Source organism: Galeopterus variegatus, unplaced genomic scaffold (genome assembly GCF_000696425.1).
Source record: "Galeopterus variegatus unplaced genomic scaffold, G_variegatus-3.0.2 Scaffold4471, whole genome shotgun sequence".
In the NCBI taxonomy this organism is placed as follows: Eukaryota; Metazoa; Chordata; class Mammalia; order Dermoptera; family Cynocephalidae; genus Galeopterus; species Galeopterus variegatus.
In genome coordinates, this window is record NW_007730582.1 from 131,683 (window position 1) to 154,485 (window position 22,803).

A 22,803-nucleotide genomic window follows, 5' to 3' on the forward strand; every position below is an offset into this window, starting at 1 on the left:
GACATGGGCTCAGCTTGGGGCAGAGGCCCTTCTCCTCTCCCCCACCCCCTTTGGTGGCACTATACCCTCTCACCTGCAGTGCACCACCATGGGCCCTGCATCAAGAGGGTTGCAGGCCTTGACCCGTCGTAGGAAGGCCAGGATGGGGGTCGGGTATTCGGGAACTCCGTGGTCTGGCCAGGCCATGAATTGGAATTGACGCAGCTCGCGCTTCTCACTGGAGCCACTCTGGGGAGTGACGTGGGGGTAGACAGGGTGACTGGGAGGCTGCCTGCCACAGACTCAGGGCAGGATGACCTGCCACTGTGGCCAGACCCACCACTCCCTGAGGGGAGTCAGAAGCCACACAAGGCAGCCTGAAGGAGCCCACAGGCTCCCATTAGCACAGGCTGCCATACCACACTCACACACCTCTGAGCCCCTGACCAACACCCAGACTCCCGGTCCCCCCCATCCCCACCCAGTATACCATACTCAGGCCGCTGTCCTTAAAGGGGACAAGTGCTAGGGCAGGGCCATACCTTGTGGAGTGCGAAGGTGCGCACGGTGTATGTGGCCAGCTCCACTGTGTCCAGCAGTGTCACCTGAATGAGGCCATAGGTCTCAGTGCCACGGGCTGGCCAGTACTGATCACATTTCACCTGCAGAGGAACAAGCAGGACAGGGTGCAGAGCTGGGTGATGATGCCAGAGGGTACCCAAAGGCTCAGATAGGTAGACGGTCCCACCTGTCAGAGCTGGGTGATGATGCCAGAGGGTACCCAAAGGCTCAGATAGGTAGACGGTCCCACCTGTCTGGCTGCAAGGCCCCCCTGCCCCAAGCTCTCAGATCCACTGTCCCCCCTACCCTCACCAAGCCTCATCCTACTACGTCACCACCCCTGGCCTACTGGTGGAATGAGGGCCGTAATTGAAAATTATTTATTCAAGACCAGATCGCACCAGGCACATTTTCTGCCAAATTTACCCATAACGTTTATGTGCCATTTTCAAGCTCTGTAAATTTTACGTTCCAGTCAATGCTTTGCAGTGTAAAAGCAGATAACAGCAGCTCTTTCTACTAATTAACTTAGGAGATGTGTTAATGCCCCAGGAGCACTCCAGCATCTGGGGAACATGTGAATATCCCGGGAACATGCCAGCAACAGGAGAACATATTAACATCACCAGAAAATGACAGCATTTGGTGAAATATATGAACATCCTAGGAAACCAGTAGCATCTGGAAAACATGCTATATCCCAAGAACAACCCAGAATCTAGAGAGCATGATAATGCCCCAGGAACACAACAGCATTTGGGGAATCCCTTGAGAAACTTCTTCCCATAAGGACAGAAAGAGGACAGAAAACTTCCCAATGTCATCTGGTGGTTGAGTATTTCCCACCTGCCTCTTGACAAGTCCCTGCACAGTCTCACCCGGGACTTCTCCTCCAGCCGCGTCATCATGACCACAGTGGCCGTGCGCTGTTCCCACACCATCCGCCAGAAATCACCCATGGTCTCAGGCAGCGGGCCCTGTGTGGCAATGTAGGCATTCTGCTTGCGGTAGCCATCGATGTAGTTGGCATTGATGTAGTCACTCCCGGGGACACCTATGGACAAGAAGGGATGTGGGAGAGCATCGCCCCAGGGACCCCAGCCCACCCACCATGCCTCAATGCACCTGAGACTTGAGGACATCTTCTGTGGGGTGAAATGTCACCCCAGCCAGCAAGGGGACACAGAGCAAGGGGATGGCTCACCATCGATGGAGGTGAGGATGACTCGAGAGTGGTCGTAGGCAATGACATTTGCATAGCGGTTCTTGGGCTTGTTCACCTCCAGGTTGGAATTCTCCCATGTGAACTGCTGTCCAGGGTCAATGGACTGCAGGGAATGGAGGAAGGAATGGGGTAAGAGCCAAGGACTATCTACTTCCTGAGGGGACCCAGCCTTCCAGCTGGAGGTGACAGCCAGCCTTTGCACCATAGGCCACAGCCAGCTCCTCTACCCCATGGTGCTGGTGAAGGTTAACACCACCTCTTCCAGCCATGGAGATCAGAGGCTGCCATATCACCTATCAGGACACTGGTGGACTAAGGACTCCTCTGACCGTGGTAGCAAATCCCCTTGCCTAAGAGAAATGGTCTGGGGTGGGGTGGGGGCAGGGAAAAGGTCCCTCAAGCCCTGCACCCAACTGATGAAATAAGTACAGACAGAAAGGCAGTGGTGGCCCCCTGTGTGGCACTGGAACCTTCCAAGTGCTTTGGACACCTGTGGCAACTTCTTGCCCGGCTCTCCTACCTCTCTGGCTGTTCCTTTTGTCTCTTCTCCTTCCCCTGCACTTTCCGTAGGTAGAACACAGGGCTTCCCAGGGTTCCTGCAAGGCCCTCCTCTCACTCTACAACCTTTCCCAGTGACCACATTTGCTTGTGAGACTCTTACATCTGTATGCTGCAGCCCAGAGCTCCCCTGAAAGTCCAGCAGGCTCCCAGACATCTCCACCTGGAGCTCTCGCAGGTCCTTCAATCTCAATTCTTCCAAAGCCAAGTTCATTGGCGTCCCCTGCACACCTGGCTCTGCTGTTGGGACTCTGCCTCAATGAAGGGCGCCATCACCCATCCACCCAGAAGCCCAGGCCAGAACCTGCAGGCCAACCTCAAAAACCTTCCGTGCCCCTCTCATTGGTCACCATGTCCCAGTGCACCCCCCACCCCACCCCTGCTCTCCAACCTGCTGCCACTGCCCTCGGCTAGGCCACCCCAACCCCTGCCTCTTCCCTCTTGCCCACCCCGGTCCATTCTGTCCTGCAGCCAGATCAATTCTTTTAAACTGCAGATCTGAGTATCAATTTTCTGCTAAAAAGCCTTCCATGGCTCTTCATCACCTCAGATAGCAATAACAATAATAGCCAAGTCTTAGCGAGAACTCAGGCCTGTGCCTGGCACTGCTGGAAGCACTGTGCATGTATTCCCTTGTCTAGTTCTCATGAGACAGGTCCTATTAGTAGCCTCACTTTACATACGAAGATAATACAAAGTCTTCAGCACAACACATAACGCACTGCATATTTTGGCCCACCCTCCATCCTCTCCAGAGGATAGTGTCACTGCATCCATGAGAACCCCCCAGCCCACCCAACCCTCAGGCTGTTTCAGTGCAGTCAGTGTACCTTCTCCACATGTGTCAGTCATTTGATTACCAGGGCTCAATGCTGATTATCTGTCTGCACGTGCTTCTCCACTGACCGGTCTCCCCGGGAGCATTTGCCTCCATATCCCCAGGGACCAGCACATGGTAAATGCTGGCAAATGTGTGATGAATGACTAACTACATGTTAAAAGGTAACAGAGCTATGGGATACTGTCTCAGGGAGAACCCACAGCAGCCTTGGGTGGCCAGAGAAGGCTCTTGGAAGAAGAGGAAATGTTCTTGCTCTTGCAAGGAAAACTCAGGGGGAAGAGAGAAGTTGGTGGAAAATGGATGGGGGCCTACTGTGGACAGAGGTACTGTGAGCCCAGACAGTGAGGCAGAGCCTCGCTGGAAGGATGGGCCAGTGTGGGATGTGATACGGATGAGTACAGGCAGAAGACCACAGAAGGCCTTCCCAGTGAGACAGAGAACCAAAGGCAGGAACCCAGCTTACGAACTTCATCACTCCACAGCACAGCCTACTGCGAAGCAGTGCCCCAGTGGGTACCTACTGTGGACAGAGGTACTGTGAGCCCAGACAGTGAGGCAGAGCCTCGCTGGAAGGATGGGCCAGTGTGGGATGCGATACGGATGAGTACAGGCAGAAGACCACAGAAGGCCTTCCCAGTGAGACAGAGAACCAAAGGCAGGAGCCCAGCTTACGAACTTCATCACTCCACAGCACAGCCTACTGCGAAGCAGTGCCCCAGTGGGTGCTCTAAGGTAGAGGGAGCACAGTTGCTTTGCAGCAGACATGTTTACCCAATTGCCTGCCAAGCTCAATTTCCTCTTCAGAAACCTGGTCCACATCCCTTGTAATCTACTTGGCCCATAGCCCTTGGAAAGGCAATCATGGTACCCTGAGATGCAGCCTTCAAACACAGCCGAGGGTAGACATCTGCTTGAAAGGGGAGCAAACTCAGGCTGGGCAGAGCCAATCACCTATCCATCACTCATGTATTGATGTCAGATGCTGGGGAAACAGTGGTGGAGAAGGAAGAAAGACATCTCCACCTGAGCTTCTAGAGAAGGCAGATCTCTCCTTTATCACCTTCTCTACCAAAGCTGGGCATCCTGGGGACCCTCAGCTTGTGGAGCTGCCACCAGCTGGGAACGGATGCCTTCAGATCCTGTAGTCTGAGCCCCAGCAGGTAGTAGTCAAGGTCACAGCGAGCTGAGCATGTGGAGGGACCCAAGCAGGGGGATGTGTGCATCCTGAGTAGCAAGCCTCGAGCCCCAAGTGCCCATCTTTTATGAGCTGTGCCATTCTAAGTCCACACATGAGCACATGCATGTGCAGGGCACAGGGTGTCAGGCAGGCTCTGCTACTCATCAGAGGTTTGATCTTGGGCAAACCTAGACCCCCTTGCTGAGCCCCACTTCCTCACCTGTGAGACAGGAGAATAACAGTCTCATTCATAAGGCTGTGGGGGACTGAACGAGATGATACAGCAAGCTCTTGAAGATGCCAGCTGTTAGGGCTGTTATTCTTGGTCTGTGTCTGTGACCTTGTGTCTGCCTCTGTTAGCATGTGGGCAAGGGTCTGAAAATCTTAACCCTGGGGGCACGCACAGCCTTTGAAGCATCTCCCAAGCAGCCCACCTACCCAGCTGCACCTTGCACTGCTAGCCCTTCTCTCTGTGCTGCAGGAAAGCCTGGAGTCTCCTAGACATAGGTGGGACCTGGGACAAGACAGGAGCTGGTATGGGGCTAGGCCCAGGATAGGCACATGGCAAGGCGGGGGACGTCTCACCTCATACTCCTGGGAAAACTTGAGACCATCGTTGGCTTTGAGACGCTCAATGTTGTCTGCCAGGTCAGTGATGGGGATGGGCGGGTGGTCTCGCATACCTGGGAGAGGTGGGGCACAAACAGGCAGAGTTAGCATGAGGCCTGAACGGGGTAGCAGAAACAGCCCCAATGCAAGTATGTGCACATGTGAACATGTGTGACCATGGAGCACTCGGCACTGGTGGCATGGAGGCGGCAGCACATGCGGCGACTGGAATGGTGGAGCTCACAGTGGCTGGAGGGTGGGAGAGGCCAGAGAGGGAAGTGTTGAGCCAGGAGCGGTGGAGCGTGTCCGGTGGTGCAGCGCCGAGTGGGGGCACCAGGGCCCTGCCTGGCGGGCCTGTTCCAGTGGGATGAGAGGCTTCCTCCCTCCCAGATGGGGGCTGCAAGCCCAAGTCGATGGCCCCCGACAGGATGGAAGGAAGCTGGTCTCCCACCGCACCCGCCTGAGGACAGCCCTCCTGCCTCTCACTGGCACCAGTCACCATGGGAGACTTGGTGACATCATCATCCCAGGCACCAGGTGTGTGGATGGAGTGGTCACGAAGTAAAGACGATGGGCAAGTTACACAAAGGAACACGGAGAGCAGCAGGGATGAGGAAGGAGATGTGGAGACAGACAGACAAAGGTATCAGACTGAAACCAGAGGTGGGAGAGGCAGAGACAGAGACAGGACCAGTGGGGAGAAAACAGAACTGGAAGAAGCAGAGAGGAGGACGGAGAGAGGAAAAGGTGTGGAGGCATCGAGAAGGGAGAGAAAAGAGGAAATGGAACGAGAATTCAGGAAGGAGGGAGACGACAGGGTAGGAAGGAGAGGAGTGGACACAGACACAGAAGCCAAAGTTTCCCCCAAACACGGGAACTTTGAAAACTAACTTGAGATATTCGGGCAACTGGGGACACTGGAACCTGCAGAGAAACAAACAAAAAAAAAACAACGGGGCAAGAGAAGAGAGCCTGTTAACCCTCCCTGGTCACATAGCTGTCGGGCACGGTGCAAGGGTGGTGGGGTGGGGAAAGGGCTGAGAAGGCTCGGGAGGCTGGCAGGAAGAAGGGGTCAGCCGGGCAGTGAGGGCCTGGGCTTGCGGGACAAGACCCTAACCCTTCAGTCTCGTAGTAACACAGGTGGATGCCCCAGCTCCAGAGGTAAGTGCTTCCAAACTCTGCAGGCCTGGGTGATTGAGTACGAAGTCCAAACCAACCCTTGGATCCTCTTGTGTCAAAATTTGGCCTTGGCTAATTTTGGATTATTTCCATATTGGAAAAAAAGAAATTGTTTTTCTATCCTACACCCCTCTGTGACTCTTGCTATGCTCCTGCCACCATCCCCTTCTCACACTGGCCTGTGGAAGGCATTTCTCCACGTCTGTATTCCACTTGCCCTCAACCCACTGAACTGCACTGCCCCAGAAGTCGGCAGCCCCTCTCTCTCCGAGGTCTCACCTGCCAAGGCCAAGGGTCCTCCCTCTGGGGCTCCCCACTACTCTGCATCACTAAATCCCCTTCCCTCACGCAGCTGTCCCCCGCCCCAGCCTCAGGGACATGGCACTCCTCCTGTTCTCTCTGGTGGCACCTTGTTAATCTCGCTGGCTGCTCTTCCTCCATGTTTTCTTAACACTGCATCACCTGCCCTTTTCGGCCCCTCTTCTTCCCGCCCTCTCTTTGGGAGCGCCCATCTATTCCCAGGCTTTGACCATAGTATGCTCCTCGGCACCTCCCACAATGGTGGTTTCAGCCCCAACGTCAGTGAAGAGCTCCAAACCCACAGACCCGCTGCCACCAGGACACCCCCCACCCATCACCCAGCTAGCAACTGCATAGCCACCCTTGCCTGCCCCCTGCATGGACTCAAGCCTGAGCCCTGCTGCCCGTGCCTCCTTCACATTTCCCAAGTCTGTCCCTTCTCTCCATCCCCTCTGCCACCTGTCACCTACTTAGTGGCTTTCTAAATAGTCTACTTGCCCCAATTTCTCCCCCTACAACCCATTCTCCACACAGCAGCCAGAGTGATATTTCTAAAGCACAAGTCTGAACACGTTGCTCCCCTGCTGAAAACCTTCAGTGCCTCCGTGGAACCCTCAAGACAAAGCTCGAACCCACTAGCCTGGAGTTTGAGGTTGTCTGTGACTGGACCTGTGCCCATCCTTCCAATCATCTCTTGGCTCAATATCCCCCACCCCCCAGCTCCAGTGCTGCAGTAACTCTCAAGTGCCCATATCTGATGCATGTGTAATGCTCCGGAGCCTCTGCATATGCTTCCACGGAAGGGAGCTAGCTAGCCATCCCCCATCCCCTTTTCCTGACCAATGCCACATGGCCTGGCATATCCCCTCCCAGAGGAGGCTTCTTTGCCTCACAGGCTTGCCATCCTGGTGCTTGGCTTCCTCACAGATCTAATCATGCTGGGTTGCAATAATCTGCTAGGTATGCCTGGCACAATCTCTCCCCAGACATGTGACCTTGGGACTCAGTCACCATGTTGTAAGGAAGCCCAGGCCACATGAAGAGGCCTCACGTGGGCATCCCAGCTGATAGCCCCAGCTAGGCTCACAGCCAGCTCATCAGCTAACAGACAAGTGAGTGAACGAGTCCTTAGAATCCAGGTGTTGGCAAACTTTACCTATAAAAAGCCAGAGAGTAAATATTTTAGGCTTTATGGACATTTGTAGTAGGTACCACATCTATTTAACACTGCCTTTGTACTGAGAAAGTAATCGTAGACAGTATATAAGTGAATGGGCGTGGCTGTGTGCCAGTAGAACTTTATTTACAAAAACAGGTGGTGGTTGTATCTGGCCACTGGCCACAGTTTGCCAACCCCTGCTTTAAATGATTCTAGCTCCAAGCCTTCGAGTCTTCCGGCTGAGGGCCCAGACATTCTGGAATAGAGACAAGCTGTTCTTGCTGTGCCCCTGTCTGCAGTCCTGACTCACAAAAACTGTGAGAAATGATACGTAATTACTATTGTTTTCCACCACTAAGTTTTGGGGTAATTTGATATGCATTAATAACTCACACACACATCCACAAACCCCGTGTGCATGCATTAGCTCACTCATTCGTTCAGCTGTGTTCATTTCACAGGCATTCAACATGAACCCACTGAGTGCTGAACACAAGAGGTGGGGATGAATAAGACACAGCTCCTGGCGTCACAGAGCTCAGAGACTGTCACTGAGGCAATTCCAGCCCCCTGTGAGGCGTGTCACGATGGAAGAAGCAGAGAGCTCTGGGAGCCACAGTGAGACCCCTAACCCTGTGTGGAGGCCTCTCCCAGCAGGAAAGGTCTGAGCTGTCTGCTGGGTGCAGGGGAGGAGTGGCACTGCAGGTAGAAGCAGCAGCCAGACAGCCATGCGAGAGTGGCTGGGAGGAAGGGCAGGCACCAAGCCCTGAGCTGGGCTCCCTGTCTTTGCTTAGTAGACCTGGGGCTGACCTCCAAGAAGGGCCCAATATGGGCACCCCATCTCCCTGCACGTGTCTGGTGGGGCCTCCCCCACTGCTAACATGCTGCTCTTTCGTGTGGAGGGGCCCAAGTGTGGATGCAGACACTGGTCAGCCCGTGGCAGGGATGTCGGCTTGGGGGGGGTCTTTAGGCTGTAGTCAAAGGCTCTGACTGAAGAAAAGGCAGGAGCTAAACAGCTTTGCCACTCTGGCTGAGGCACCTATCCAGCTGTTGGATACAAGGGCTCCTCAGTCATTGTGGTCCATTGATGGGTACAGGGACAAGGGCAAAAAGGAATAAAAGGAGCAAGAACTGGACATGTGGCCTGGGGCATTTGGTGGAACAGAGCCCGTGGGCCTACCTGGTCTAGGCTGGGGGACAAGCGGGCTGTAAGGGTCGCCCTACCTGGGGTCTGGTAGTTGAGCCTCCGCATCTCCACAGGGTCAGAGGAGTGGGCCAGCAAGGAATCCTTCAGCCCAATTGACTGCTCATCCTTCGATGATGGGGAGTGGGTTCTCTTCCTAAAGAGGCAGAAGGGAGGTGGTAGGGCCTGAGGCCCAGGCCGAGGGCAGTGATGCACAGCATGGCTGGCTGTCCCCCCCCCCCCCCACCCACTTTGTATCTGGCCCTTCGATGATGGGGAGTGGGTTCTCTTCCTAAAGAGGCAGAAGGGAGGTGGTAGGGCCTGAGGCCCAGGCCGAGGGCAGTGATGCACAGCATGGCTGGCTGTCCCCCCCCCCACCCACCCACTTCACCCCGGAGTCTCTGAGCAAGGAGGAACCAGGGGCAGAGCAGCCTCAAGAACACAGAACAGGGATGGGGGGAGACAGAAGGAGCATGGAGTGGGGGGCGGAGCAGCGAGGGAGGAAGGGTTCACAGAGGCTGGCAACTCTTTTGGACAGAAGGCAGATCACTGATGTGCAGTGGCTGCTATCCCCCAAGGCCACCACAGCTTAGGCAGCAAGAATCACCAGGAATAAACATGCAAATGACACATAAAATATGCAAACATCAGAGGGGACTGGGCTCCAACTGTCTGGCTCTCAGATACCAGGATAGGTGTCCAGAGCAGCAGGGGAGAGACACGGAAGGCATCACCCTTGCTGGCCTCTGCTTTCTTGTCTACAAGGACAGGGTCAGAGACAGACTGTAGGGTCCAGCTGCTAACAAATATCGAGGGGCCAGCTGTAGTCTGCACACGTGTGTATCTGGGGAGAAGGCACTTGTGTGAGCATGCTCATGTGTGCGTATCAGGACACACTTCCCTGCTGCTCTGCAGAGTGAGTGCTCTTTGCACATATGCAAGACGGTTTCTTGCAGCACTTTAACTTCTGAGAACTGGGAGCTTAGGGAAGGTTCTGGTGAGCTTTGTGCACTCAGGGGAGGTAACAAAGTCTGCATTATGCACGTGCCCTAGAGCAGGAGCATCCTCTGTGGAGGGCACAGAATTGAACTGGCAAGACAGCAACAGAGCCTGCCCCCTCACGCCAGTGAGGATTCAGTCCCGAACCCGGGAGCTGGGGAGCCAGCTGAGCTGAATGGAGAGTTTGCTGCTTAAAGCCATAGGACAGGAGGCTTCTGGTCAAAGCGCTGTCCCTCCCTGCTGGCCCGAAATGTGTACAAGGTTAAGAAATAGAGGGGTAGGCGTGTGAAGAGAGAAGGAACGACTCCTACCTTTCTTGTTTACTAGGTCCCGAAAGACAAGCAAGGACAGAAGAAAGGAACGGTCACTGTTTCCGCCAAGCACTCAGACCTCTCATGACATGGGGACACTGCAGGACCCTTATATGGCACCCATGTGATATTCAAAGGGAGGGGGTTCACCTCTCCAGACAGACACCAGGATCCAGGTAGGAGTGGGAAGGATGCAATGTGTGGGGGACACTCCTCAGGGCCCCGCCCACACTCCACCTTGGAAGGAGTGAACTAACTCTTCAGGAGGGAGCACTGGTCAAGGGCAGGGGATGGATGGGCACAGGAGACAGGTACTCCTATGTGGAGATGTGTTCAGACACACAGACCAGCACGTGTTCATCTGCCAGGCATGCACTGACACGCATGTCATCAGACCTGTGCTGGGGCTGGAGGCTCAGCCAAGTTCCCTACAGAGCATCACGGGGACAGATCAAGGGCTGTGCAGGACCAGGGAAGGCTTCACAGGCACCAGAGCCTGGAACTGAGTCTTGAAGGATGAGGTGGCAGTTGCCAGTAGGCAGGGAAAGCAGGGCACAGCCTGCACCAGGAACTGCATTAGTTCAGTGTGATGTCAGGGGTGGCGGCAGGTGCCAGATTAACCAGGTGTTTGACTGTCAGGCTGAAGAGACTGGGCTTTGAGTTGAGAGCCCCAAAAGGTTTTAAACTGAGAGTGACACAGCTAAATCTTTGGAAATACCTTTCAGGCTGGGAGGTGGACAGATAGGAAGGGGAGACTCCATGGACAGGTGGCTGCAACTACCCAAGAGGGAGGACTAAGTACGGACACACTGAGGCTGAGACTGCTGTGGATGCTGTGGTCACACAGGGCCAATAAATGTCTGCTAAGTGAATGTCCGTGGGCATGTGGGCCTGCAGCTTAGCTCCTAGGCGTAAGGAGGAGAGTGAGGCTGGGGGGTCATCTAGGAATGGCGGCAGAAGGAAGGCGTTTATGGAAGGAGGCAGGGGAGGGTTGTCCTGAAGCTGAAGAGGAGACAGACATGCTCACATCCACAGAGACAGACAGACGTGCCCAGAGTGCGCAAGGATGGCCCTCTGTGGAGCTTCAACTCCTCTTCACACCAGGCTGACACACACAGAGCGCCCACTCGACAGCCACATGCATGCAGATGCAGGTACACGCACACACACTGCTTCTGCCTTTCCTGGCTTCCCTGAGCCCAGGGCCCGGGGCCAGGCTGGGATGGCTGCACCTTTTCACGCCCACACCCAGAGGGATTGGGAGGGAGGGGGTGGGGTGGCTATCCCCTGGAGCCCCGAGGGCAGGGCTCACCTCTTGAACAGGAGGATGGCGATGACAATGAGGATGATGAGGATGACCGCCAGGACGGGGCCCGTCACCCACAGCATCTCGGGCTCCTCCTGCTGCTGGGCTGGTGTCACCTGCACCACAATCTCATCCGAGTAGGGGCTGGAGGCATAGCGCTTCTGTGGCCCAGCAGAGGAACAGCACAGGCAGTGAGCTCAACATGAGAGCCCCCACCCTCTGCTCATCAACCTGGAGAAATGGCTCTGGGGCTGGGGCAGGCTGGGCCAGGCCTGGTCTCCTAGATCCTAAGAGGATGACCTCAGCCTAGTAAGCAGGACTGGGTCCCTGGGGCCAGATTAGGTCTGGCCTTCTCGTCTCACGCCAGGCTGGGCCAGGCCTGGTCTCCTAGATCCTAAGAGGCTGACCTCAGCCTAGTAAGCAGGACTGGGTCCCTGGGGCCAGATTAGGTCTGGCCTTCTCGTCCTAGGGCTTAGATCCCTAGTCTTGGGATCCCTCATGCAGGTCTTGGGGATCTGGGAGTCCCTGGGCTAATGCAGATCTGCGGTCTTGGGGTGCTGGGAGCCAAGCTGACTCAGGCAAACCTGATCCACGGGTTCCTTCAGGGGCTGCCCCAGGCCAGGGATCTGGGAGTCCCTGGGCTAATGCAGATCTGGGGTCTTGGGGTGCTGGGAGCCAAGCTGACTCAGGCAAACCTGATCCACGGGTTCCTTCAGGGAGGCGAGCACAAAGCACTGGTAGCTCAGGTCTGGAGACAGCGGCCGGTTGTAGAAGCCCCGGTAGCTCTTCTTGTCCCCCAGGGTGAAGGTCTTGGGGAGCACATCCACCTGAGCAGCCACATATGGCTTTAGCTGCTCTGCCTGCCGCCGCCGCCGCCGCTCCTCACTGTCCTGCTCGATGGCTTCCAGAAGCTGGCAGGGCAGAACACAGGAGACACGTGGGGCCACAGCCTGGGTCATCAGCTCCCTGGGCTGAGACGGAAGCTCACCTTCCCTGTAAGGGGCCCAAGTCTGGCCCGCGGCCCTCATTGTAGTGCCACTCCTCCCCGCCAGCTCATGACAAGAGCCCCTATGGACAATCTGCCCTCATCCTAACCAGAAAGGGTTGTTTCCACACTGGCTGTGAGCAGAGGACCAAGGATTCCAAATGCTCCGGAGGACCACAGGCTGCAGGGCTCACTCTGGATCTGCGGGACTCTCCAAAGTCTACAGGGCTGGGGATTCTCTAGACCGGCACCGGCATCTCCACTCCTTCCCACCCCAGGAGATTCTCGTCAAACACCTCCAGGGAGTTCTCTGAACACTTCCAGGGGGTTCACCTCTGAGCCCCTCTCTTCAGAGATGGGGCAAGCTGCCAGCCAGGGCAACCAGGAGACTGATTTCAATTTGAGGACTGAATCTGGGCAAGTCCACTGGGGCCATGGTCAGGGCAGGGAGGCCACGACCAACCATGCAGTGGGGCTGTCCTTAGTGCCCTGTCCCCTCCCCAGGCACCTCGTCCAGTTCCAGCTCCTCGGGTGTGCTCCATCTTGGCGCCAGCATGCTCCCACCCACACGGTCAATTGGCACCACCACGATGTAGAACCATCTGGGTGGGCAGAGAAGGAATCAGGACTGTCATCACCAGCGGCCCCCAACCCTGCCCTGCCTCCCCGGGCCTCGTCTGCACACCTGATGAGCGTGGGGTCTTGCACATGTGGCATGGAGAGGGTGAAGCGGCCATCTTCTATATAGGCAGAGGCAAGCAGTGGCTTGTGCGGCAAGAGGTCGGGGGCTGTGCGGATGGACACGAGGTGCTGCAGGCCTCCTGCACTGCTGCCACGGTTCATCAGCACAAACGAGTACTCTGTGTTGGGCTGCAGGTCTGCAATCAGCTTCCGCATCGAGTGCCCATCCACCTCCACACTCTGCCCGTTGTACAGAATCTGCGAGAACAGTGGGGGGAGTGTGGCAGTGCCTCTGGCTGAGGTTACCCATCATGGGCCTGTGGGGCACAGCATGTGTGCACACAAAGGTCCTGCAGCACAGACATTCACACATGTGGGCTGGGATTGGAATGATGGCACACAGCAGGCCCGTGTGTGTGCTGGGCTTGGCTGGCTGTGGCCCTTACCTACCTTGAAGGGTATAGCCGACTTGTAGGAGTCGGGGACCTCCCAGCTGAGCAGCACAGATGTCTTCATCGCAGCTGCCACACGGAAGTTCTTGGCAAACACTGTGGAGGCATAAGAAGGGGGTCAGATCTGGCTGGGTACATGGGGTGGGGCGGGGTGAATGGGCTAGGAGGGTTCCCCACCAGGAGACACTGGTTGGGGTGTGGAGGGTTTAGGAACAGCTGCAGAGTACCAAGCACCCCCGCTCCCAGCCAGCTCCAAACTGCACAGTTCAACTCCCCGCCCAAGCTCTTCCACACAGTGAGCACTGAACTGAGCCAGGGATATCATGGCACTCATGGTCAGAACCTCTGGAAGTGTGTGGGTAAAAGCTTGAGTTCCCAGAAACAGGTCAGTATGATCACAGGTCAGTGTGTTTTGGTCATGAGAAGCATGTGGTCACACACCAGAGCACAGTGGAACACGTTCACTAGAGGTCAGTGGGTCACGGACCCAAGAGATTAGTGTCACACACCAACCATCAGCAGGTTGCACACCTGAGAATGGTGATACAGTCAAAAGAGATCAGTGGGTCAAGGTCACAAGAAGACTGGAAGGTTACACAGCAGAGATCAATAGGTCAAGGACAGCAGAGATCAGGAGCCACACACCCAAGAATGTGACGCCCAATCACTAGAGGTTAGTGGTCATGGCCACAAGAGACTGAAGGTCACACACCAGAGGCTGGTGGATCAGTTGCCAGAGGTCAGTGGGTCAAGGAGAGCAGAGGTCCCCAGGCGCAGCCACACTTAGGCAGGAGCAGCACACACCTTGCTCCACAGGCATGGCCACAAGAGACTGAAGGTCACACACCAGAGGCTGGTGGATCAGTTGCCAGAGGTCAGTGGGTCAAGGAGAACAGAGGTCCCCAGGCGCAGCCACACTTAGGCAGGAGCAGCACACACCTTGCTCCACAGGCATGGTCCGGGACTGGATGCTGGGGCTGAGTGGGCCGGCGCCTTTGCTGGTACGTGCTCGAACCTTGACGTCATAAGTGGTATCCGGCTTGAGGCCGGAAAGTGTAAGGCGGGTGGAAGCAGTGATGTTCTGCAGCTCTTGCTGGCTATTGATGTCGCGGTACACCACGGTGTAGTTGGTAATGCGCCCGTTCCTCTCCGCCAGCACTGGCGGGTCCCAGGCCAGTTCCGTGGTAGATGTGGTCAGTCCTGTCACGCGCAGGTTTTGGGGGAAGCCACTGGGCACGTCCTCAGGGGTCGTGATCTCCTTCTCGAATTCCTCACCTAGGCCAGCCCGGTTCTTGGCGGCAAGCCGGAAGATATAGGTGGCCCCCTTGTGCAGGCCAGTCACTGTAAAGTGCTGGTCATCCTTGCCGAAGTCTATGGTGTTGGGCCGTGCCTCATCGGCCCGGCGGTACTGCAGCCGGTAACCCAGCAGCTCACCAGGCAGTTCTTTGGGTGGGTGCCACTGGAGGAGGGCGGTGTTCATAGCCGTGGTACTGACCATCATGGTGGGCCGGCCTGGGACTGAACAACCATGTGCTGGGCTCTGGTGCTGCCCTCCCTGCTGTCCCACCCTCAGCTCTGTCCCTAACTCCTCACTCACCTGCCCCTGTTGTCGTCACAATTTTGGGCTTGCTCCGGGCACCATCCCCCTTGGTGGTGTAGGCAGCAACAGTAATAGAGTAGGTGGTCTCTGGGGTCAGGCCGCTGATGGTGGTCTCCTGAGGGAGGAGGGCCCATTCCCATCACAAGAGTGCAGCGAGAGGCCAGACCATGTCAGCCACCTCAGGACCTTAGCCCAAGGGGGGCACATGGGGTCAGCAGTCTGGAAGGTGGGGCTGCGCTAGGGTGGACTCTGCTGAAGGCAGGACAGGTAGATGGGATGCGGGCCTGGGAAGACCCCACCCATCCCCAGGAGCTGCAGGCCTGGGGCAGGCAGCTCATTCTTCCTTTCAGACAAGAACAAAAGGCCACAATGTTTCCTTCACTCCATTGTGCTGTGAATGACATCTCGTGAGGTCTGTGCACACATGCACACATGGCACGGAGCCTTGCACGCATCCAGCACCTTGCATGGCTCTTGGCACGCACATGCATATAGCTTACAGCTCCTTCTGCATAAGCAGGCGCAAAGGCCACCTGTGGACACTAATGCATGTATGTATGTACGTACACTCACATACACACACTTGCACATGGTGCGAAGTGGGGGGAGGCTCCAAAGCGCCACCCTACAAGTGCAAGTCAGGACCCCATCTGACCCCCATCTAGGCCACTGACTCCACGAACATCCATGCCCTGAAATACCTTCTGAGCCCAGGGCTGGGGGACAGACTAGGAGAAGGAACACACTTCTCCATCTGTTCCCAGTGATGCCAGAAATATTGGCCAAGGCAATGTCCTCCTGCCTTGGCAGACCCTGCTCATATACCCCTTTCCAGCAAAAACATCATTTCTGGACATGCGGAGAAACACCACGAGAGGCCAAGCCACACCACATAGAGGGAAGAGTGGAAAGAAGGGAGGGGATCACGGTATAGTGGGAACAAAGCTGTCACCACCAACCCTGGTGTCCTTCCAGCTCTGAATTTCAGGTGGGGCCTTTGCAGCCACCACCAACCCCTCGCAGGCCCCTCTTGCCCCAGCTGGAGGGTCTCCCAGGGCTGGGGCTCCAGAATGCACCAATGCCTGAACCTGGCTCCCAAGACTCCCCTCCCAGCCTGGGCCCTCAAGCAGGAGATTTTTCACACCAGGGATCAATAAGGCCTAACGATCAGGATTGGATTTAACTCCAACCCTGTCTGGCTGGAGCAGGGGCCAGGCCCTGGTCGATCAGGAACACTGGCCTCAAATTGCTGCTCAACAGGCGAGAAGTAAGGATTAGAGAAAATGCCAATCGCTGCTCAGCTCGGTGCTTACGTCTAAACGCCAATTTTCTCTGGATATGGCTGGTGCCCTGTGGATCTTGGCGGCACAGGCTGGCAGGAAAGGAGGGAGAGGGAGAGTGTCCCGTGAGCCCAGCCTGACCCAGCTCTTGCCCACTCTTGCACACCTGTTACTTACATAGTCCTCGGACTCCTCTGGCTGCCACTGACCGCGGGAGAGGGAGAAAAAGGGAGACAGGATGGTGACAGACTCTGGCCTGGAGGGGACCTGACCACAGGGAGGATGGATGGAGAGCTTGGGCCTCTGCAGTGTCTGGCGGGGGGCAGCACCCCTGGACCACTCCCTGTCCGAAGATTCAAGTCCCTGCCTCACTGAGCACCAATGGTGTGTGCCAGGGCTGAGGAGGGTAGGGAGACCTAGAGAGAAGACGACCTGAAGGGAGAGGGCCTGCTGAAACTGAGGGCTCAGAGAATTCCAGCTGGAGGTGCTCCAAGGGAGAGGCTGCCAGATGTAGGGGTGGTTTCAACAGCTAAAGCAGCAGGGAGGGAAGACATGGGGTGGGAGGGGCAGGTAGTAAATGTGGTGACTGTACGTACACCCTGGTTGGCCTGGGACAGTCCTGGCCTATGCTTGTTGCCATGGTATGATATTCACAATGTCTCCTTCTATTCGCAGAAGTATCTCAGTTGAGACATTAAATTATAGTTACCCTAGGCATACGGAGTGTCCCAGAACAGTACAGACTGTACTGTGGCTGGGGTGGGCCAAGGGGCAGGCTGGCCAGCAAGATTAGGAAGACCATGAGTGCCAAGCTCAGAGCCGGGGCCTTGCCCCATAAACACAGGGAACTACCCACACCACTGTTCCTTCCTGGGGGTGCCTGAGAATCAAGGAGGGACAAGTTTTAGGGCTGGCAGTGTTGCAGGCCATTGGTATATATAGGTACACTAGGTGGACAGGTGGGGGACTGAGGCCTCCATTCTGAGGCCCTGTGGCAATGGAGGGGTACAGGCTGGCCAGTGTCCAGCACAGCACAGGGAGATGATCCATGACATCTCCAGACTGGAGCTACCCTGGAGTCCTCTGGCCCAAACCTCCTAGTGCTGGCCTGGCCTCTGTCCACCAGCCTCAGTGCTGTGGCCTAAGTTCCTCCTGTTCCGGGAAGCTCTGTTAGAAAGTCCTTGCAAGGAGTGTGGAACAGACTGAATATGGCAGAAGGCTAGACAGGTTGCTAATGGCTGTGGCCAGTTTATAGAGTGTGGCTGGGCCCACCTCTGTTCTAGTTTCCTTGCTTGGAGGAAGACCTGGGCTGTCCAAGTCAGGCCCTGGCATGATGGTTCTCACGTGGTACCTCTCCTGCATCAGAAGCAGAGTGAGAAGAAAGCAGGAAAGACAGAGGTGGAACCGAATGGGGATAGAGAGGAAAGGAAGGTGTTGGAAAAGTGGCAATGGGACGAGGAAAGGAGAGAAAAGAGAATCTGGCATGATGGTTCTCACGTGGTACCTCTCCTGCATCAGAAGCAGAGTGAGAAGAAAGCAGGAAAGACAGAGGTGGAACCGAATGGGGAGAGAGAGGAAAGGAAGGTGTTGGAAAAGTGGCAATGGGACGAGGAAAGGAGAGAAAAGAGAATGAGCTAGACAAAAACAGGCAGTGAGAGGGAGAGAGAAAGAGACCACGAGGAGGGGGCAAAAGGAGACAAGTAGATGGAATCAGACACCATCAGAAGCAAAGAGACAAACCCGAGACAGAGGCAGACAGAAAGGGAGGAGACGGGTCTGCTGAACTTTCGGGGCAGGGAAGGGGCACATACCACATGGTTCTTTCAACTGACTGGGGCCCTGAGCTGAGCAGATGGTGCTGTTGGGTGAAGAGGAATAGGGTGTGGTGTCCTTGACAGGGAGGCACAGGGGACAGCTGGGCCCTGTGGCCAGGCTGGGGACCAGGCCCCATTTGCTCTCCTACTGGCTTGGAGCAGAGTGACCAGGATCAAGGGGGCCACATGGGCAGGCCAGGCCCTTCACCTACAGTTGGCCTCTCTAGAGCCTGGGCTCAGATTTACTCCCCTCCATGGATGTCTGAGGCTAAGAGGGCAGTGTCCCTGACCCTTTGGCCCACTTCCCTTCCAAACCACATGGCACTAGAAGCGGGCACCCAAAGTGGCTCCTCTGGAACCCCACTGGCCACAGCTGTGGCCACTGGCCCCCTAGGATGGGAGGGGCTAGAGGGAATCCATTCCTGGGATGTTTCTGGATGGGTGTGTCCACCAAAGCTCCATGAGGAGCCCTCAACCTGCCCCAGGAATGCAGGCGGGTACACAAGCCCCCCCCTTCTCCACTCCTGGTCCCTAAGCCCTGGACAGGATGAGGAGAGAAAGAAGGCAGCCTCTGAGCAGAAAGAAATTTTACTTCAGAGGGCTGAGCCCAGCAGGAGGGGTGAAGGCTCCTGCCTGCATGGGTACATGGGCCCACTTCTCAGCACCGCACGCAGAACACGGGCACGTGCTTGCACCCCTGCTACCTGCCCAGGCAGAGATGAGAAGCTGGGCAGGTGGGCGCGTGGGCTCTGGAGGGAGTCCAGGCTCCTCCTCTGGGGGCTGGCTCAGCGTTGGCCCCTTAGCATCCCCCAGGCCCTGATCATGAATGAGACGACTTTGAGAGCAGGTCACACCAGGAGTTTTGTCTCCTCAATGGAGCAGTTTGGGAGGGGCTCACAAGAGCAACTGTAGTCCTTACCCAGGTGTCCAGGGAGCCGGCTTCTTATCCAAGCTCAGTCACCCACTTGCTAATTCTGGAGCACTGGCATAACCTCCATGGGGAGGTTCAAAGTTCTTTATCTGAATAGCAAACCAGTGCTCCGAATACCCCAGGGACAGAGAGAAATGTGAGGCTGGCTAGCAGGCCTAGCCCTCAAGAGTCCTGACAGCCCCAGGTGTCACTTGGCAGAGCAACACCCGCTTAGCCATTCACAGCTCTGCAAAGGCCACTGGCCCACGGCCAAGTGGAAGATATGGCAGCCTAGGCGTGCTCTCCTGTCTCTGGATGCCCAGCCCAGCACTGTCTAGGAAGATGGCACGTCTCAAAAGCTCAGCCTAACCAGTACAGTGAACGTGCTTCCTGCCAACCACGAGCCTGAGGCCTGGGCAAGAGTGGCAAACGAGACCTGGGGTCTGTGGAGATAAAGCTCTGTGAGTGCTGGTGGCTGAGCCACAGAGATGCCTGCCAGAGCCTGTGCTGGCACAGCTTGGAAAGACCCAAGACAGAAGAGGAAGTATTCCTGGAACCTGGCCCTCACCTCCCCACCTCAGTGCCTTCCACCCCTGACACAGCAAGGTATCTCTGGTACTATGGCCAAGGAAAAGCAGTCACAGAACCTCTGAGGGCGGGCAGGGGAGGGGAGGTATCTGGGCTCCAAAGAGGAAGTGGTGCCTACTGGCCTCTGCTCACACCTCCACCCCACCCACACCAAGGACACACCTGGGCCTCAGCCAGCATGACGTCCTGGATGATGGGTGGGCCCCTGGGCTCGCCACTTTCCAGTCGCACATAGGTGACCTGGTAGCCGCGGATCTGGCCGTGCTGCTTGCTGGGGATGGGCAGCTTCCAGGAGACATGCACAGCAGTTGAGTTCAGAGGCTCCACCTCCACCTTCCGTGGAGGCCCGCTAGGCACTGGGGGCCAGGTAGAGAAGGAAGTCAGGCCAGGTGGAATTGATCCTGGCTTAGGTGGGCACAGCAAACTCAAGGCATTGCTCTGCATCCCACTCCCCCACGAAAGGCCCTGATGTAATTTCCTTAGATGGTCCATCCCTGGTGAGAAACATGGAAGGCTCCCTCTGCCTGCCACGACTAAGAGCCGAGGATGGGCCCTGCCAAGCCCTCTAGCCCCAGGCTACCTCACCTTGTGGGGAGGGTAGATGTGGGGGGCAGAGAGAGGTGAGCACCAGGCCCTTGACCACCCCAGAGTGAGCACAATCTGTCCTAACTCCTCCTGGGCCCCCACATCCTGCCAATGTCCAGCCAAGGTTTAGTTTTTTTTTTTTTTCCCTAAAAGATGACCGATAAGGGGATCTTAACTCTTGACTTGGTGTTGTCAGCACCACACACTCTCAAGTGAGCCACAGGTCAGCCCCAGCCAAGGTACAGTCTTGTTGATTCTGCTTTGAGGGTCTTCTGCACCACAGCCTTCCCAGTCTCGACCTCCCAAATCTTAGGTGGGACTGCTTCTTCCACCTTAGCCTTTTAAGGCATAAGCTACCTTGGAGACAGCCCCAAAAGCTGGAATTTGGGCACAAGTTGTCCCATAGCTATGTCTCCTAATTTGGGCCATTAAGTCTGCACCAGAAAGATGAGTGCACCTATGGGAGGCCAAGACCGTGGGCTGCCTGGTGGGTAGTCTTGGGCAGTTTCCCCTCCCCTCCCCTTGTGGTGCCACCGCCTACCGTCCTCATCGGTGCGCACCAGCACCGGGCTGCTCTCGGGGCCGGGGCCCACATCAGTGTGTGCCCGCACCCACACCCGGTACTCTGTCCACTTCTCCAGGCCCACCAGGTCCCAGCTGGAGTGCTCACGGCTGATGCCATCCACCACATGCCGCCTGCGGTCCTCGCCGTCCACCGCCTCGTAGGCCACGGAGTACTGGGTGATAACGCCGTTGCGGCTGTCAGCTGGTGGTGGGACCCAACTTACCCGGACTGTGGTGGAGCCCGCGCTCACACACGTCACCTTCTGAGGAGGGGCGGAGGGGGCTGGGGAAGACAAATGGGGGGAAGCAGGCAGATGGAAGGTGGGGGTCACAGGCACAGCAACTGAGTCACAGTGGGTTGGAGACTCACCCAGGCAGGCTGTCCCCTGAGTGCTGAAATGGCCATCCCAGGGTCCCTCTAAGCAGGCTGCCACCACTGACAAGCAACTGAGTCACAGTGGGTTGGAGACTCACCCAGGCAGGTTGTCCCCTGAGTGCTGAAATGGCCATCCCAGGGTCCCTCTAAGCAGGCTGCCACCACTGACACTGAGATGGCCTGACTCCCTCTGGCCTACAGGCTCTTCTCTCTCTCTCTCACACACACACATGCTGTCTCACATGGAACATACACAGTATCAGATACACATAAGCGTATGGCCCTACTGCTACCCCCACACACATCACATACACAACCACATACAGAGAACGTTCCATGCCTGCCGTGCCCATGGCTCCTCTCTTCTGAGGACAAGTGGCCCCAATGGCTCTTTAGAAGTGACGCTGCTCTGACCTGTGCCTGCCTGGGCAGGTCTCTGTGCCTGAGCCACAGGTAACCGCAGAGACGGAAGGCCAGACATGAAGGAGGCCAATGGCCCCTGGGTTTAGAGCAAAAGTACTCAACAGAGATGATCTTGCTCAACAGGTTCCCTGGGGGTTAGGAGGCAGGTGTGTACCTTCCTGTGCCCAGTGACATTTCCAGGCTCTCTGCCCACTGAGGACTCTCTGCCAGCACACGGGCTTTGCTTCTCTATCTCAAGTCTGCCACTACCCCCTGTCTGGGGGACTTCAGCAGCCCCTCAACTCAATGGCCACAGAACCCCTCATCTCCAGGCTTTCTCCTCCACCGAACGGCTGTGGTCATATCCCAGACGCTGCCACTACTAGGAATGGCCCTGCCTCCAAAATCTTGCAGACTCTCACCTCTTGCCTCAGCTCAGTGGCTCCAGGACCCCAGCACTGCACCTGTCTTCAGTCCCTGGGGACGTCTACCCATTGACCACCCTCATCCTCACCACCCTCAAGAGTCAGCTTCAATTCCAGCTCACCACTCTTTCACCAATATCCCAACCCCCCCCCCCACCCCCTAATCTCTCCATGTCCCCCCTTCCTTCAACTCAATGGCCACAGAACCCCTCATCTCCAGGCTTTCTCCTCCACCGAACGGCTGTGGTCATATCCCAGACGCTGCCACTACTAGGAATGGCCCTGCCTCCAAAATCTTGCAGACTCTCACCTCTTTGCCTCAGCTCAGTGGCTCCAGGACCCCAGCACTGCACCTGTCTTCAGTCCCTGGGGACGTCTACCCATTGACCACCCTCATCCTCACCACCCTCAAGAGTCAGCTTCAATTCCAGCTCACCACTCTTTCACCAATATCCCAACCCCCCCCCCCACCTCCTAATCTCTCCATGTCCCGCCTTCCTGCACCAAGCCCCAAGCGAACCCAACTCTGCCTTCCGCAAGGCAGCACAGGGCATGCTGGCTCATCTCGGCCCTCCACACTGCCTGTGGTCTCTGTGCTTTGCCCAGCTCACTCTGCCAATTTATGTGGAACATGGTCAGACTCCTCCACTCTCCCTACACCTCCCTTCCTCTCAGCACATGTGCCTGTCTCCTACTTTGCAGAGAAAACTGAGCCTTCCAACAGCAGAACAGCAGCTCCCTCCCCTTCTGGCTA

The 22,803-nt window shown here is 56.4% G+C and overlaps 1 protein-coding gene across 11 annotated transcripts in view; it reads right to left on the minus strand.

The window, feature by feature from the left end:
- The window catches only part of PTPRF (protein tyrosine phosphatase, receptor type, F), a 53,315-nt gene that overhangs the window by 4,879 nt on the left and 25,633 nt on the right, over nucleotides 1-22,803 (minus strand). For 2 of the 11 annotated variants that reach the window (XM_008587637.1, XM_008587643.1), the window contains exons 7-23: nucleotides 20,824-21,129; nucleotides 19,860-20,053; nucleotides 16,563-16,589; nucleotides 15,103-15,220; nucleotides 14,445-15,023; nucleotides 13,504-13,601; nucleotides 13,058-13,311; nucleotides 12,881-12,974; nucleotides 12,083-12,298; nucleotides 11,394-11,548; nucleotides 8,813-8,928; nucleotides 5,842-5,874; nucleotides 4,927-5,024; nucleotides 1,745-1,868; nucleotides 1,419-1,594; nucleotides 522-641; nucleotides 74-228 (exon numbers count right to left, since the gene is read on the minus strand). In XM_008587637.1, the coding sequence (XP_008585859.1) occupies nucleotides 74-228; nucleotides 522-641; nucleotides 1,419-1,594; nucleotides 1,745-1,868; nucleotides 4,927-5,024; nucleotides 5,842-5,874; nucleotides 8,813-8,928; nucleotides 11,394-11,548; nucleotides 12,083-12,298; nucleotides 12,881-12,974; nucleotides 13,058-13,311; nucleotides 13,504-13,601; nucleotides 14,445-15,023; nucleotides 15,103-15,220; nucleotides 16,563-16,589; nucleotides 19,860-20,053; nucleotides 20,824-21,129 (2,863 nt within the window). The remainder of the gene's footprint in view (nucleotides 1-73; nucleotides 229-521; nucleotides 642-1,418; nucleotides 1,595-1,744; nucleotides 1,869-4,926; nucleotides 5,025-5,841; nucleotides 5,875-8,812; nucleotides 8,929-11,393; nucleotides 11,549-12,082; nucleotides 12,299-12,880; nucleotides 12,975-13,057; nucleotides 13,312-13,503; nucleotides 13,602-14,444; nucleotides 15,024-15,102; nucleotides 15,221-16,562; nucleotides 16,590-19,859; nucleotides 20,054-20,823; nucleotides 21,130-22,803) is intronic. The other 9 variants (XM_008587639.1, XM_008587645.1, XR_551587.1 and 6 more) reach the window with 7 other exon arrangements.